This window comes from Sciurus vulgaris (assembly GCF_902686455.1).
Source record: "Sciurus vulgaris genome assembly, chromosome: 16".
Classification (NCBI taxonomy): Eukaryota; Metazoa; Chordata; class Mammalia; order Rodentia; family Sciuridae; genus Sciurus; species Sciurus vulgaris.
In genome coordinates, this window is record NC_136477.1 from 26,411,603 (window position 1) to 26,428,844 (window position 17,242).

The window sequence follows — 17,242 nt, forward strand, 5'->3', positions numbered from 1 at the left end:
AGGAACATGAGTGGCTGGCTGTGTCATCTGCCCCATTCTAAGAGAGACTCCTGGAGCCCTGAGAAACACCCTCAGTAGAGGAATTTTACTTGCTTCCATGGTTCCTGATTATCCCCCTGTACCATCTGATGTTAGAGCACAAATTCCAGAGAATGGGGACTTCGTTCTGTTCACTGCTGTAACCCCAGGTCCGAGGTAATGCACTCAATCAATTTTTGTTGACTGACTCATTACAATGCACTGGGGGAGGGGGTATATTAAGACTTGTAAAAATGTGATCCTCGCCCACAAGGAATCCTGTATGGCAGGGAAAGCAGGTCAAACGAGTACAGACTGACGTTGTTCTTAGAAGGCTTCTGGGAAGAGGGGAGCCGAGTGCTGTCTAGGACACAGCAGGTGCATGGCCAGTGCCCTGCTCCTCCAGGAGTGGGTCCTGAGTCAGCTGACTCAGCATCCCTGGGACCTTGTTAGAGATGCAGGACTTTAGGCCTCACCTGGAACGTCAGGATCTGCCCTGGAACAACCTCCTAGGTGAGCTGGGAGCCACATGCTCAAGTTTGAAAAGCACTGGGATCCCTGATGGCCCAAGGCTCAGACTGTCCTGATAGCTGGACAGGTAAGGTCCCCCCCACCCTGCATCCCTCAAGTGGGCACCATACCTGTACTCTGGCCCCCACCGTGAAGATGGGCCTTCCCCTAACCTGCTTGGGGCAGAAGTGCAAATATTCCTTGGCGATGCAGACCAGGAAGAGGGGGTCTAGCTGTTCGAGGTACTCGGGGCCCAGGGGCAGCCCCTGCATGCTGGAGAAGTGGAGCTCCACTGCCTCCTTCAGAAGCGCCGTGGCCTCCTGCTCCCCCTTTTGCTTCTTGGAGGCCAGAAGGGCTTGGAGGAAAACCAGCACCTGTGGGAGAGAGGCCCGAGTCAGGGAGGGCAGAGCGGAGGCCCAGGCCATTCTGGCGGCCCTCTAATGGAAACCGGAGATGGAAGGAGAGTGAGAGAGGCAACCCTGGAGTGTGCCATGCCCCCGGGGAGCTCTGACCTCAGACTTCCCCAGGGACTGCTGCACCTCCTTCAGGAATTCCAGCTGGTGCTCAGCCTCTTCCAGGTGGCCTTTTAAGATCTGGCACCAGATGATTCCTGTTAATAGGACAGAACAAGGATGAGCAGCCAGCTGGGAAGCAGAGCCAGCAGCACATCCGGTCAAAAGGCATGAAAGGGACAGTAAAAAGGAAAGGTTTTGCGGGGCAGGGGATCTTTCCCAACACCCCCACAAGTATCAGAGCAATATGTCCTCATGGGAAAGAACTGAAATGACAAGGCAAGATAGAGAAACATCCCCAGCTCCACCATTAAGACTATCTCTAGTGATAACCACAATTAGCAATTTGGGGTATAAACCTTAAAATATTTTTCTAAATATTTGTTATTAATGTATATATACATACCTATGTGCACAACTCAAACATATGTATTCAGGGGACTCAGGGTATAGCTCAGTGGTAGTGTTTGCCTAGAAGGCGTGAGACCCTGGGTTTGATCTCTAGCCTTGCAAAATCAAAGAAAAAAGTCCAACAAATGTAATTTATTGTTGAGTGTGGTATGAGATGAAGACCTACGTATATGTCTTTCATTTTGGAAAGCCAGATGTCCAACCTGGAATTACTGGACAACTTACCAGTTTGAAATCCAGTCTGTGTGTCCCATTTGTCTGTCTATTCCAGTCAGTGCTGGTTTCAAGCCAACTGACTTCCTTACTGCAGTCTTGTGATATGGAGATATAGATGTATATATATACATACACACATATATATATATATATATATATATATATTTTTTTTTTTTTTTTTCTTTTAGTGATAGGGATGGAACCCAGGTCCTCACACATGCTAGGCAAGCACTCTACCACAAGCTATCCCAGCCCTTTTCATTTTATTTTGAGACAGGTTCTAAGTTGCCCAGGGTGGTCTCGAATTTGTGATCCTCTTGCTTAGTCCTCCTGAATAGCTGAGATTACAGGCCTGTGCTACCATGCCTGGCTTGTGATATATTTGATGTCCTCTGTCCCTGCTATTCTTCATTTCCAGGTATTTCCTGGCCATTTTGGTGTATTTGTTCCTGATTGTTTTCTTAACCACCACCTCAGTTTTCAGTTCTAGTTATCTCACTACTTGGCTGTCTGAGGAATTTTTCACTTTGCCCTGATGTAAATTTTAGGCAACTCTTTTTTAGTTCTCTGTACCTTTTTCAGAGTAGTGTGTTCTTTCTTTATTGACAACAACAGCCTCTTCAAACACTGAAGGCATTTTGGGGGGAAATGTCTTTGGGTATTAGGCCCAAATTTGGCTCCTCAGATGGCCACCATTTGCATGTTCCACTCCAGCCCTCTTTCAGACTAGCAGATTTATACACAGGGCTAGACTGATGAGTATTAACTGTTGGACAGATTTCCTAAATTGTTAAGGCCACTGATTTTTACAGACAGGCCAGAAAAGTTAGCGACTTCAGGACATTTGTGAGTGGGTAGGTGTGGGTTGGGTGAGTGGGACATCTGACCATGCACTTCCCTCTGGCTGCCTGCTGGGTGCTCCCTAATTGAAGAAGTGGAGAACTCAGCCTGCTGGAGGAATGTTAGGGGACTTTGCCTATGTGCCCAGCAGTCAGATCTTTTTGTCCTTCATGGCCCCGATGATGATTGGAAGTCAAATGGAGCACTGCTCTTCTCCCTTCTGCCCCAACACCCAACGAGAGCCTCTTTGATTCCAGGCTCTGGATGGGGGATGGTTCCAATGATCCTCCCACTACCTCCCCGACTGCCCCATGGGATGCTTTCACACCCAGCTCTGGTGGCCCCGAGCTTGAGCGTTTTTGGTGGTGGTGTTTTACCTGGAGCTCTCTGGGAAAAGCTGGTCTACTAATCTCTTTAGCTGAACCATTTCTGCCTATGTTTGCATACAGGTTTGTAGACCTGCTCGGAATCCATGTATTTGATGCCATTTGCCTTCCATCATCTAGAAATGTGATGATCTTCACGTTTCTGATCTATCAGACACATCTCTCTCTGTTTCTAGGGCTGCAATTGACTCATTATCTTTTTAAATGTCTCATTTTTTAAACTGTGATTTGGGGATGGAAGAGAGGCATGGATTTGAAGGGCTAGCCTGACACATTAAACCAGAAGTCAAGATCAACTCCTCTGACAACTGCGATGCACATGAGAACCTCGTACTTGAGAGAGAAATGACGCGCCTTCAAATACACGGCTCCTCAGGGCCCAGTCGAGAACCAGCTGCCTGGAGCATGGGACCACACAGCCTCCTCACTTTAACCAAACACTGCTGCTTCAGAATTTACGGAGACCACAGGGTTGAGGCTTTTTAAAAAGTGTGTAAAACGAAAATGGGGCTCTTGACATTTACATAAAGGATATAAAACAGCATCTGGACAGATGGGGAAGTAAAATTCTCAAAACTACTCTCACTGGTGGTCTTCCAGCTCAGGGACCTCCAGAGGAAGGGTGTAAGCAGAATGTCTCAACACTGGGCGTGGGGCCTGAGAAGAGGCAGAAGACATCAAGAATGAGGTTGAGGCCACCAGTCCTCCAGGAGAGCCAGGGTGTGGATGTCGGGGGTCTGGCATGGATCAGAGTGGCTCTGGTGACACTCCTGAGCACCCCTGTGCCTCTCACATCTATACTAGTATGTCCATGGAAAGGCACCCCTCATATACTCACACACCCCCTGGGCGAATGCTTCCCAGCACCTCTTTTCTGGACCCATGGAGGCCGCCCTGTTGGGATCTCATCACCCACTCTCCCACCCAACTCCCTGCTCAGCCTGCATAGACCTGTCAAGGCAGCCATGCTGTTCTCATCCAGTTTCATGGCCTCCGAGTACCACAGAAAGGCCTCCTTCACTTGGTTCTGCAGGATGAAGAGATAGCCCAGCTCTGTGGCCACACGGGCACAGGGTGAGTTGGCCATGAAGATGCGTTCAATGAAGTTACTCACTAGCTGCAGAATCGCCTGGTGGTTCCCACACTGCAAGGAAGAGGCATTTGTGAATGAGGAGACCAGTCAGTCCAGCCTGCCTGAGCAAGGCCACGTCAAGTATGGGGGACATTTTGGCAGGGCTGGGTAGGCCCAGGAGAGCCCAAGACGTGCCCTGTGTCTAGGTATCTGTGTTAATGCAGCTGTCCATCTCCCAAAGGACCTTCCATGGGCCACCTCTGCAGGACCTGCCTGCAGCCACAGGGTTTCCCATGGGACCCATTCCCTGTCTGGCCATAGTAAATTGGTCCAAGGAGTCACCAAGAGGTTTTTTAAAAATTAAAGCTGGGGGAGAGGAGCTCTTTGTGTCCAGTGGTGGAAAGTGGTTCCAAAGGTTACAATTCACCAGGTTCCCTGTCATGTGTGGAGAACAAGCCTGAAAGGATCAGATGCACATGTCGATGGAAAAATGGTGACCTGGTGGCATTTAGCAACTCAGTTCTGGTCCCTGAGGCCCCAGAGCTGTCCTTGTTCTTACAATTCCTTCTAATAAATCTCATTCTGAAGTCGAAGGGTCTGATAAAGACACAGATTCTTTGGTGATGCTGGAGAGGCCTAGGCAGGCCAGCCTTCCCAGGTCACTTCCATAAAAGGAGTACGGGTGTTGGGCCAGAGCTGGCCTGGCCCTGAACAACTGCTGTGACGACACCCTCTGTCCCCAGGAGGGTGCTGCCACTCTAAAATCGCTTCAGGCCCATCTGCCTGCTCTTCATAGCATCTCTGGGGCACCTGGGCCAAGGGTACAGACAGGCTGTACATGTCAGGTTAGCAGTCAGAGGCCACCAGCCTCAAAGGCCAAGTTTGAGCTGGAGGAGGAGTGGTAGGGTGCCCAGGGAGCTTTCTGGGAAGCCTGGATTTTTAGGAAGAGCAGAGACAAACGCCATTTAAGAAACCAGGAGACAACCTTCTTACCAGTCTGTTAACCACAATAATTTTTTTAAGATGGAGGCTTGGATTTTGGGGCTCTCTCGTTTCTAGTGCCTTAATCAGATTTCTAACGTGACCAGCAGCCTGCAGAGACAAAACAGACAATGTTGAGGGTAACACGTGATACTAGAGTTGGGCAGTGATTCTCCACCTGGCTGCACATTGACACCAATTGGGAGATTCAATACCTGTGCCTCGGCCCAACATGAAACTGGACTGGGTGACCCAGGCACAGAATTATTTCAAAGTCCCACAGATGGAGAGTTAGGAAATATTATTCCCCCAGGAGATGCCTGCTCCTCTGCCCTGAGTTTGTGAAGAGAAGCTGCCCTGTCAGCCCCACAGAGACAGGCAGGGCCAGTCCCGTTGTGTCCACCTCACGGCAGCCAGGCCACAGCAAACCACCTGGGTGGGCCCAGACCCTCTTCATTTTGACATGAGTCACCACATTGGTGCCTGTCATTCCAGTGAACCCTCCCAACAACCCTGGAAGTCAGAGCCACTGTCCAAACTTTCCAGTATAGTGGATAAAAGGCAATTGGTCCGAGGCCACTCTGCCAGCCAGGTGACTGATTCTGAAGCTTTTCCATTGAATCCTTTGCCCACTCCCCATCCAGGAGTAGGGGGTCCTTAGCTCTCATCTGCAAATCGGTGCTGCCAGAGAAACCTGAGATGGTGTGGGTTCACTCTGGTGGGTGAGCATGGCAGGTCTAGAACTGGGCAGCTGGTGGGAGAGAGGGGCAGACCCAGGGTTTGAGGTGGGGGTGATCAACCCTCAAGCCAGGGCCTGGAAGGTCTGTCCAGTAGCAGAGGAGACACCTATTCCTGCCCAGATGGCATTTCCTCCTGCTCCCCACAGAGAGAGTGCCAGGGCCCTTGCCCAGGGTTCCTCCTAAATCCACACTGCCCCTCTATCTCACTCAACCCCACAAAACCCACAATCTCAGAGCTGCGCAGAAGGAACTGGTCATTTCCTGTTCCCACTATGACTCCTTAGAGACTCTTGCTTTGCCATATTCTCCGCAAGGCAATGTATTCTGTTTGTTCAGAACATAATGTCTGGGGTAAAAACCCAAACTCTTTTTTGAATTAAGACCCTGTCTGAGAATTGCATTTTTATTCATATTCTAGGTATTTCTGACTGCATCTGAGGGCTAATTTGGTTTCTAGGGGAAAATACAAGGCTTAGGAGTAAGTTAAGTCCCGACTATTGTTTGAGTGATTCCAACCAGTCCCTAAAAAGATGGCAATACCATGACTTCTACTAGCAGTTAACATGAATCGAATTATTCCAGTACACCAGGCACTGTTCTGAACTTTCCCACATCTCATCTCAGTCCTTCAAATAGCCTCTCAGCTCTGCAGAATTATGTCATTTTACAAATGAGGTGATTGAGGCTTGCCAAGGTGGAGATACCTGCCCGAGCCCACAGGTAGCAGGTGGCAGGACAGTATCAACCTCACTGCCAGAAGCTGCCTTACTCTTAAGCTGTACTACCCAAGGAGTCAATGGGAATAGGTTGGGGAAAAGAATGCTGAGACCCAAGAGGTACCCTCCAGGGCTGTGGGTTGGGGATGGGGTGAGTTACAAGGGGTTCTTCCTTGTCCCTGTCTCAAGGATCAACTTCTGAGTCTCGAAACAACTTACTGTGGTCATGTTTCCTTCTCTTGCAAGCTCATGCACAGCTAGTATTTGACAGGCATCAATATTGCTTTCATCTTTTTCAAGGATTCTGAAATAGGAAGAAAAGCCACATGAATCGAGAGTACTGGCAGCTTCTGAGTGTCTTCTCGTATCCATTCTCTCTCTCTTTTTTTTTGGCAGTACTGAGTATTAAACTGGGGCACTTTACCACTAAGCTACAACCCCAGTCCTTTTTATTTTTGAGACTGGGTCTCAGAAAGTGGTTGAGACTGGCCTTGAACTTGAGATCCTCCTGCCTCAGTCTTCTGAGTTGTTGGAATTACAGGGGTAAGTTAATATCAATTTCTTTTATATTTTTTCTGGAGGTACTGGGGACTGAACTCACAGCCTCCTGCATGCTAGGCAAGTGCTCTATCACTGAGCTACATCCCCAGATTCTTTTTTAAATAATAGAACGCCCAAACTAACCAGGCACATGGCTACCCAGAATAAAAACTACACTTCCCAGGGTCCCTATGCAGCTTAGATTTGTGACCATGTGACTAATTGACATAAATGAAGGTGATGTGTGTGGTATCCAGCTGTGCTCTGGCAGCATGACTTCCCTTTCTGCTCTTTCCCCCCTCTGCTGTCTGGAATGTGGACAACATCCTAGGAATGGCAGGGCAGCCAGAGAGGAGGGCCTGGTAGCAAACAAAGTTGCTCCATCCCAGCCATGAACCCCCACCCAAGTTTTCACCTGAGAGAGAAATCACCTTTTAGAGTAAGTGTGTATTTGGGGGTGTCTTTGTTATGGAAACCCATTCATTTTCTGACTAACTAGAACTGACCACGGTACCATGCTCTGAGGTGTGGGGGCAGCCTATGGTTAAGATGGAAAGAGAAACTTGGATTTGGTCAGGTGTCATTGTGAAGGTACAGCTTCTAAACATACTGTGGGGACTTCGATATTCTGTTTATAGACAACTTCCTATTTTTCAGCCTAGTCAAGGAATGTCCTTCTGTTTAATTGAGGGTTACTCAAATTATACAAAATTTCAATATGATTGGGCACAACCAACATTCAAAGAGTTCTAACCATTCTGATTCTGAACACAAGCAAACCTTATGCATTTGAAAATTTAAAAAGAAAACAACACACTTTTAAATAACTTATGAGTAGGAGAATCAGAGTGACAATTAGAAGCAAGTGATACTGAAAATTCTACACATCCAAATATGTAGGTCTCTCTTTCTCTCTCCTTCCTTCCTTCCTTCCTCCCTCCCTCCCTTCTTTCCTTCCTTCCTTCCTTTTGTGCTGGGGATTGAAACCACGGGTGTTTAACCATTGAGCCACACTCCCACCCCATTTTTGTATTATACTTAGAGACAGGGTCTTGCTGAGTTGCTTTGGACTTCACTAAGTTGCTGAGGCTGGCTTTGAACTTGTGATCTTCCTGTCCCAGCCTCCCGAACCACTGGGATTACAGGTGGGCCCCACCAGGCCCGGCTGTGTAGACAGTTTTAAAACAGTACTTTGAGGGAAGCCCACAGACCTAATTTATGTATTTTAAGGTAAGACTGAGAAAGGATGAGCCAGGCATCTAATTCAGGAGTTAGAAAGTAACAGCAGAGTAACTTTACAGGAGGTAGTTGGCAGGAAGTAATAAAGTTAAGAACAGAAAACAATAAATTAAAAAAACAAAGATATAACAGGATCTAGATGGTTCTTTAACAAGACTAATAAAAAAGACAAACTATTTTAAGGTTGATGAAGAGAAAAAAGAAACAAAGAAAAATAAATAATATTAGGGATGAAAGGAAACACATCTAGATGAAGTAGAGTTTTAAAAACAATGAGAGAAATCTGTGGATACCACTAGCTGGGAAAGCTTCCTTGGGGGATGGTGCCAGGGCATTGGACTCAATCAACCTGTCTTTCCACTCTTGAGCACAGGAGGCCAGTGTGAGGGAGGCCACACCTGCCCCTCCCCTAGTCTGGCCTTCAGCCAGGTGCTTCCAAGTAAGCTGTTGGCCCGTGGCCAAGTCACCAAAGCAAGTTCTTGCCAAGACACCAGCCAGGTGTTGAGAGAGCTGAGGGTCTATATAGGCATTGTACTGTAGCTCCTGTGCCACTTTTTGGTCGGCAGCCAACACCTTTCTAGAACTCAAATTCCAGTCATCATTAGAGGGTTAGCGCCCTCCACAGGGCAGGAGGAGGCTTGTTGGCCTTCTTTTCTTACAGAATTTCTTTGTATTTCCACATCATCTAATGACAATTCATGGTGATGACTCACGGTCCACTAACTCTTTTTAGGGAGAAAATTAGGATCATACATGTAAAAATTACAGTGATTAACAACAGTTAAAAAGTGCTAGAATTTAAAGAGACAATCTTAAGTGATCTAGGAAAGTCCATCCTCCAAAAGCCTCCCTTTCTTCCTCCTTCCCCTTAATTCACCTCCATTTCTATTTGCAGTGCTTCAAGGTCGCCATATTGGGAATCTGGCTCCCACAAGTTCCTGTAGCTCCAGAACTCTGCCCTCCAGCGTATAGACCCTGTCTACCTCTAAAATCCTCTGAAGAGCCCAGTGATTTTTTCCCCCTTAAGTTTTTTTTTTTTTTTTTTATTAGAGTATAGCATTAAAGCTTTAAAAAATTTAATAATACAACAGTCCCAGGTCCCACTCCACAGCCATGCCGCATGGCAACTATTTTCTACCCTGTAACTCATGTTGCCTTGGTCCTTTGGATGGATCCCTCTACATCTCTTCTAAATGATAAGCTTAGACCTTGATTCCTTGATTTATTCAGCCTAGGCCACAGGCCATGGCACTATACCTTGATGACTGTATTTAGTTTGCTTACCCCAGTCTTCCCTGTCCCTCACCTTCCAGTGTGATCCTATCACTATTTCTAACTCTTCTGTGGGTGGTATTTACCTTCCTTGTAAGACAGGAGCATATCGGCGCCCCTGGCTTAGGAAGTTGTGTAAGCGAGCTCCTCCTCTCACCTGTGTCCTGTTTCTACCGCCTGCTCCCAGTCCTGACGAGCCAAGAAGAGCCGCATCTTCAGGATGAGGGCGGGCAGAAAGCTCCCAGAGGCCACTGTGATCTGGTTCACCACTTCCAGGGCCCCGGAGTAGTTCTGTTGCATCATTAAGTATGTTGCCTGTGGGAAACCAGAGAGAAGAGTCGCGGTCATGAGGCAGGTGTCAGATGGAGACAGGATGGAGCCTGACACAAGGGGCTATGGGTCCTCTCCATTGGGTCGGTGAGTCCTCAGGCCCTGGTCCAGGGACCGGCCCCTAAGAGACCCTTGGGAAGGAAGTTGTTACTCAGAGCAGCAACAGGTTCTCGATGGTCCTAGCTTCCAGGATGGGCAAGGCAAAGGGGCTCCCAGGAGATAGCCGAGCCCCAAGCTTGGGAAACTCCGCAGGCCTGGCAGAGGGCAAAACTGTGGGAGGTTCACCCCCAGAGGGAGAGCTAAGATCACGGGCATTTTCCAGTTCCACAAATTGCCCATTGTTCCTGAATTTGCTGTCCTCATCTTCATCACTGGAAAGTGCTCACTGAGGCCCAGTTCACAACTCAGAGTCAGTTAAAGTTTGTGGGCACCTCCCTCCTGGCAAGGCTGTGTTTTTTTTTGTTGTTGTTGTTTGTTTGTTTTTTGTTTTTTTCCTGTAAGTCCTGTTGGATTGGGGGTCAGGGCCTCTGCAGGCCAGCACCAGCCACCAGGTTCTCTGGGAAGAATCATGACAGGTGCCCTGAGGGCCAGAGGGCAAAAGCTTCTGAAAGACTTGAAACTGGACTCTGAAAGGTTGGCTTAATTTAGACCCACACTTCTCTCTAAGACCAAGAGAGGATTATTCTAAATAAGGAAGATTTGCATATGCATGTGTTCACTGCAGTGCTCTAAAATGTACAACTGGAAACAATCTCAATATCCAAACAAGCCAGGCATGGGTGGCTCTGGCCTGTAATTCCAGCAGTTTGGGAGACTGAGGCAGGAGGATGGCAAGTTCAAAGCCAGCCTCAGCAAAAACAAGGTGCTAAGCAACTTAGTGAGATCCTATCTCTAAATAAAATACAAAATAGGGCTGGGGATGTGGTCAAGTGTCACTGAGTTCGATCCCCAGTACCCACCCCCCCAAATCCAAACAAAAGGGAACTGGGTCAGTAAATTACATTATGCCCACATAAGGGGGCATGGCTTGATATAGATGTTCAAAATGACATTTGCCTATGACAGAATATTACAGGAAGAAAAAGAAATTAATGCTAATACTAGGACTAGCACCTAACGACACTATCTCCCATCCCACAGAGCATGCAGCGTGATATCCCTTTGGGACCAGGAGAGCTGGCAGCTGATGGCTCTCAGTGGAGTGTCCATCCTGGGGTCACCCACAGTTAAGGGAGTTTCCTTTTTGTGGATTATACCCCTTCCTGGGGCAGCCTACATCCAGTGTCTAGCCACCTAGTGGGGGACATTGCAGGGCCATCCTGGCTCCAGGGCTCCTGGGGCAGGGGTTGGCTGAGGTCTTTGCTGTGAATTTTCTCCCCTCCCCCACCCCGGGAGAGGGGTGGCCTCTAGGGTGTTCCCTGATAAGTCTCCACTGCTCCTGCTCCCCAGAACGCAGCCTGGGGCACACCCTAATCCAAGCATAGAAAGATCCACGTGTCAGCATGAGGCACTGCAGTGATAGTGCAAAGCATGTCCTCTTGTCGGCTTGTCTCAGACTTCTGGGTTCATTTTTGTTTGCTGGTTTTTGGCCCTGGGGATGGGTAACAGTGGTCTACTTGACGCTTTGAATATAACCCTTGCTGCTCTGACACTGCAATTTCTCTTAAAAATGGATATGCTTCCTTCTCCTCCCTAATCTCTCCCCCTCCCTAATCTCAGGGGAAACAGATTCACTTTCTTCCCCACTCTGGACAGAGTTATCTGTCCCTGAGTACACACCCACCATAGAAAAGGAAGGATCCAAGACTTTGGGGATGGCATCAGAAGATCTCAGAAATGACTATCTCCCAAATTAACAAGTGAATTACAACTCCAGCAGAGACCCCGTGGAATGTGGCCTTTGAATCAACTCTTTAAAAGCCGGTTCCTGCTGATGGGCAGAATCAGCCTTTGGGATAGGAGTCCCCTATGTTTCTCCTTTGCTAGCAAAGCAATAGACCTTTTTCCTTTTTCTCAAAACTGTGTCTTCATTAATGAATTGGCATCGGGACAAGGACTGAGCTTTTGGCAATGGATGGAACCCAGGGGTACTCTACTCCTGAGCTATATCCCCAGCCCTTTTTATTTTAATTTTTGAGACAACATCTCTCTAACTTGCCCAGGTTGGCCTCAAATTTAAGATTCTCCTACCTCAGCCTCCCGAGTAACTGGGATTACTGGCATGAGCCACTATGTCCAGCTTTAGACTTAATTTTTTTTTTTTATGAGTAAATTCATTTTATAAGGAAAATATGAACAAATAGAAGAGAATAAGATGGCAGGTTTTTTTTTCCTCAAAGATTGAGGCAATGAGGGTCACAAAAGAAAAAAGAAATAATTTAAATTAAAATTAGAAAAAGCAAAATGTAAAGTATATACCTCTCTTATGGCCACTAAGTGACTTTAACAGGTGGGACAAGAAAGGGTGAAATGAGAAGAGTAAAGAAGCATGTGAGAAAAGGGGAGGTGAGTGAAACCAAAAAAGAAGTACAGAAAGAAAACCTGGGTGAGCCCAGGGAGGACACCCTGGAAAGTGTCCCCAAGAAGACACCCATGCAGAATGAGGCAGAAGCTCACATGGAACAGGAAGGAGTGTGAGATCTGGAGTGGGCCCTGGGCTGCTGTGTGACCCTAGATTGGTTACCAACCCTCTCTGCGTCTCTGCTTCTCAGCCACCAGATGAGGCATCTGGAGACTGAGGGTCTGGCCTGAGGTTACCTGGTAGGTCTCTGGTTCCAGGGAACCAGCCAGGGATACTGCCCTCTGCCTACCTTTCCCATCAGCCCCAGCACATCTTTGGTGTCCCGAATTCCTTGCTCGAGGTACTTGATGGATTTCTTCACAATGTGAGGTTTATCCGAGGTGAGTTCCACCCAGCCTTTGAGCACATAGCCCTGGGGTGAGAACAGGAAGAAAGATGAGTCCTTGGTCCTACACAGCCTGGACCTACCTGGTGGTGTCCTGCCTCCCGATGTTCTGGGATTAGGCATAGCCATGTACAGACCTGAGAGCAGGCTGCTTTCATTTCTTCCAGGTCTCACATTGTCCCCACTGCCTGCAGTGCCCTACCAGACCAGCTTCCCAACCCAGTCCACTCACCTGATTGACTACTACTCTTACAGCTCAGCTGAGGAGACCCTTCCTGTAGGAGGCCTGACCTCCTTGCACCCCCACTGCTCTCTACCACCCCTTCCTGAGGTCCCTCACCTGTCTTGCCATCGCCTGCCTACTGTACATTGGGGTCAGGCCCCATCACAGGGCATGGGCAGGGCCACTGTTGGTCCCTCCACTCTTTAGACCAGCCTGGGCCTGGCTCTGCACCTAAGGCCTGGGCGTGTCCGCAGCATGGGTGAGCAAGAGCTACACTGACCTCGGGGACCTGACCGGTTCCACATCGGCCTTCACTCAGCCTCTCCTGGCAGATGGGGAGCGTCGGGTGGGGGAAGCAGAATTGGAGGGGCCCTTGGAAGAACCCTATCTTGAAGTCTCCCTCGAAGGCCTAGCCTAGAGTTTCTCTTTTTCCGTTTTCTTGTTCCTCAGGACCCCTCTTCCTCTGAGAAATGTTAATAGCACAAATACACCATATCTGTGTTTTGTGTTTTATACATAGGGTAAGAATTGTTTTTCATTCTCTCCTCTAAGAACCAGTGTTCACAACCTTGAAAACTGGTATCAACCCTGCTGAGAACGCGAGGCCTAATGGAGACTTTGGAATCCACCATTAGCACAGACATGCCGCATCAGCCATGTGCTTTGTGTATAGCCACAGGCAGGGAACAGCCGCGGCCAGTTCACGGGATTTTCAAAAGAACCAAGAAATCTGGACTCGTGGGTACAAATCTGATTTCTAAACGTCAGAAACATGGATGGTGTACTTGTGAGACCTGAGGTCTTGTCGGTGCCTGGGGTGGCCTCTCCCCAGCTCCAGGTCCCTTGAGGGGAATAAAGGGCCAGGCTGCTGTGATGCGTTTGCATACTGCTTTCTTTGATGTTGCCTCATGATGCTCAAGGTAGGTACCTCTCTGGAGCTATGAGAGACCTTCAGAAAGTGGTCGACATACTCCTTGGCTTTGTCATGGTAGCCTGTGAGCCAGAGGAAGAGGCCAGCGTAGTACAGGGCTGTCTCATGGGCTGCCCTGCGTACTTCCTTCAGGCTGCTCTCCAGCTCCTGGATGGCTTCTCGATCTATAAATCCAAAAGCGGAGGAAGAGGCTGAGTTAGGATGGGGAGGCATACTTAGTTCTACAGGGGTCACCAGGGGCCCTGCCTCTGGACACTCTGGATCTCCCTCCATGTATGCAGCAGACTATGGGCCAGCCTTAAGGCCTGGGAACCAACCCTACCTGCCGCTGAAAAGCCACTGGGGTTGTCCAGGTCAGGACTTTTTGCTCCGACATTTATCTTTTCTGCTCTGGACAATGTGTTGACTAGACAGACCAAACCTGAATCCTTGGCCTCAGGCCCACAAGCCATTCTGCGCAGGAAAATGGCAATTTGTAGCCTCTCCAGGAACTTCTTCCTGACTCCAGAGAGGTGGAGACTAGGAGTAGGATTACTTCTATTGGCTTAATTTTTTTGATTTTTTTTTTTTTTTTTTGGTGGTGGTACTGGGAATTGAACCCAGGGCCTTGCTCATGCTAGGCAAGTGTTCTACTACTGAGCTACATCCCTAGCCCTGTTGGCTTGATTTTTCTGACAGGATCTGAAAGGGCAAAGGCAAGAAGGGTGTTTCCCAACTCTTGGGACCTGGAGGGAGGACCCTTCCCACCATCATGTTCTCTGCCTGTTCCTACTTAATGGTACCCAGGCATGGGGTCTCCTCTGAGGCTTCCAGGGAAAGACAGCAGCAGCCTCTCCTTGCTGGCCAGCAGCAGCTCCACAGTCACCCTTGAGGGTTGGTGTCTCTGGAGTGGGCTTCTTTCCCTGCCAGGCCAAGCCCTGCTGAGTGTGGCTGCACTCACCGATGATTTCGCAGCATTTGTGAGCATAAAGGAGGGCCATGATGGAGCACAAGGATATATCTGGGTGATTTCGAATGCTCTCCAGGTCACTGATGGCATCCTGGATGCGCTCTGCAAAGAGAGTTCATCTGGTTATGCTCTCAGACTCCAAGCCTCAAAGGCAGGAGACTCTAGCAGATGCACAGAATCCCTATCAGGGCTGACCCATGACTTGGTACCATCTGTCTTTACTTGGAATCTGAGGACTAACTGGTCTGAAAGGTATCTGGTGGCCTGAGTTCCCTGGTGACTGAAGTTCCTGCAAGGGCTGCCTGCATCATGGTCCAGGTTGCCAGAGGCAGAAAGATCTTGGAGCTGAGAGATGGCCTGCAAGCTCTAGTGGGGGATGCCTGCAAGGCTGGGTCTGTTGACTGGGGTCAGTTCTAAGGAATGACCTCAAGCAGGGCATTCCCAGCTAGCTACTCAAGAACCACCAATTACATTTATCCCTTATGTTCCCTGACATTGGCCATGGGCAGCTCTGCCAGCCCTCAGCCAGGACCACTTCCAGGTTATCAGTGAATTGCTTCTCAGCCTTTGGTTAAGATCAAGTGCAGAATGTCAGCAAGTCAGCACTGCATGAGGCTCACTCTTCTTCTTGCACTGGAACTGTTTCTGCTTATACCCACCACCTGCCACTTCCTCCTCCTTTTCCTGCACAACTGGCTCTCAGTTTCCAAGTCTAGAATTAGATCAATAGTAATATAGTCACCTCTCCAACCGCTCATTTTGCAGATAGGGAAACTGGGATGCAGAGCAGGGATTAGTGAGCCCTTTGAGTTCTCAAGGGTCAACTAGATATGGACTACATATGCTTCTGTGAAATAACCTGGAAAACTCAGTCTTACAGTCAGTGAAAAACTGTTTCCATGGGGACATAATTAGGATATAAGTAGGCATCCAGGTGTGGCCAGAGTGATAGAGCTGGGTTATTGCCTGGGGTCAGAACGCCAATGTTGCTAAGTCCTTACCTTCCCTGAGGACTCCATAGGCTTTAAAGAACTGCAACACGGGGTCATTACTGTATTTCTCCAGACCCACAACTGCAGCCTGCTGCACATGGTGGAAGTACTTTTCCTGGCTATAGTAAATGAGCCCAGCCTGTGAGGAGGAAGACACAGTTGTACAAGGTCCAGTCCCTTTTCTCTGTTCTGACCCAGATGTGATAAGACTGGTTCCCTTCCCCATCCCCTACTTTCCCTTAGTCATAGGGAAGAGAAAGAGGAGCATTCAGGCCTCATCCAGTCCCTCAGCAGCCCTGAGTGTAGCTCCATGCAGCTCCCCCAAGAAGTTTGCAGGTGTTTGTGGATTACCAATAGATTCTCGTTAAAATATGATGTGGAATTCAATCCTGGCTTTGTTTTGGGAGAGTAATAAAAGAGAAAGAATGAGGACCAATATTAAGAAAAATTATCCCAATAGTTATAGTTACAAGTTCAAGGGCTTTACACCCATTATCTTATGCATAATCCTATCTATATTTTTTCACAGTTCAGAGCTAAGTCTCACGTCCCCTAAGGTTTATGTATGCTAGGGTTGGGTACAAATGTGGCAGGATTGTAAGAGCCTTGGGGGCCATATGAAAGAACCCAGACACCATCCTAAGGGTAATAAACAGGAAGCAGTTGGAATGGTTTTTAGTAGGGGAGAGATGTGTTAAGATATAGGTTTTTGTAAAAACTATACTGGCTCTGTGTGTGGTAGTGGGCACTGCTAGTGAAGACAACCAAAGCAGAGAAACCAGACTGGAGGGAGCCTATTGCAGGTGACCAGGAGAGAGACAGTGGTGACCCTGGGCTAAGAGATAAATAAAAGAAGTGGGTGAACCCTGGGGACATTTAGGAGCTGACATTTATTATTGATTGAAATTATTGGGAGATAGGTAAGGGGAAGAGGTATGATTAAAGGCTGGCAATCAAATGGTGGTAGCATCTACTGAGGTGAGAGTGGTGGTTGGAGAGGGTTAAGTAGAAGAGATGACAAAACCGTGGAGACGGAATGATTTGGTTTGGGGGCCCCAATGGGACAGGACCGGGTGGTGGGCGCTAACTTGGGGCTCAGGATGCACAAAAGGCAATGGAGTTAAGACGCTCGCTAAGGACAGTGAGTCAAGATAGGACGGGGCCTCCCTAAGAGGGACCGAGAAGGGCGGCTGAAGACGTGGGCCGCGAGTAGCAGGGCGGGTCACCGGGCAGGAGCTGTCGGGCAGCAGCCCGGCCACGCACCATGAGAGAAGAATCATTGCTGCTCATCTCCGGCCACTCGCGGCACCGAGTCCGGCCCTGGCAGGGCGGTGCGGAGCCGGATTCCAGGGTCAGGGTCCTGGGCACGCCTCTTGCGGCTGCCAAGTTTAAGGCGCGAGCGTCCTTGGCAACCCGGCAGCCCGCCGGTTGCTAAGAGCGGCGGCGTAGGGAGTGGGC

General features: G+C 48.7%; 1 protein-coding gene and 1 long non-coding RNA gene across 3 annotated transcripts in view; one reads left to right on the forward strand and one right to left on the reverse strand.

The window, feature by feature from the left end:
• Positions 1-17,179, reverse strand: part of TTC21A (tetratricopeptide repeat domain 21A) — a 34,272-nt gene extending 17,093 nt beyond the window's left edge. The window contains exons 1-11 of one of the 2 annotated variants that reach the window (XM_079115611.1): positions 17,048-17,179; positions 15,794-15,923; positions 14,784-14,894; positions 13,862-14,007; positions 12,594-12,716; positions 9,611-9,768; positions 6,622-6,706; positions 4,959-5,057; positions 3,845-4,037; positions 1,041-1,138; positions 702-902 (exon numbers count right to left, since the gene is read on the reverse strand). In XM_079115611.1, coding sequence (XP_078971737.1) covers positions 702-902; positions 1,041-1,138; positions 3,845-4,037; positions 4,959-5,057; positions 6,622-6,706; positions 9,611-9,768; positions 12,594-12,716; positions 13,862-14,007; positions 14,784-14,894; positions 15,794-15,923; positions 17,048-17,074 — 1,371 coding nt within the window. In that variant the 5' untranslated portion in view covers positions 17,075-17,179. Of the gene's footprint in view, positions 1-701; positions 903-1,040; positions 1,139-3,844; positions 4,038-4,958; positions 5,058-6,621; positions 6,707-9,610; positions 9,769-12,593; positions 12,717-13,840; positions 14,008-14,783; positions 14,895-15,793; positions 15,924-17,047 lie in introns of both variants that reach the window. The other variant, XM_079115610.1, reaches the window with a different exon arrangement.
• LOC306646869 lies at positions 12-13,831 on the forward strand. Its single transcript, XR_013759989.1, has 3 exons — positions 12-616; positions 6,799-6,945; positions 13,465-13,831. It is a non-coding gene; the product is annotated as an uncharacterized lncRNA (long non-coding RNA).
• Positions 17,180-17,242: the final 63 nt, after the last annotated feature.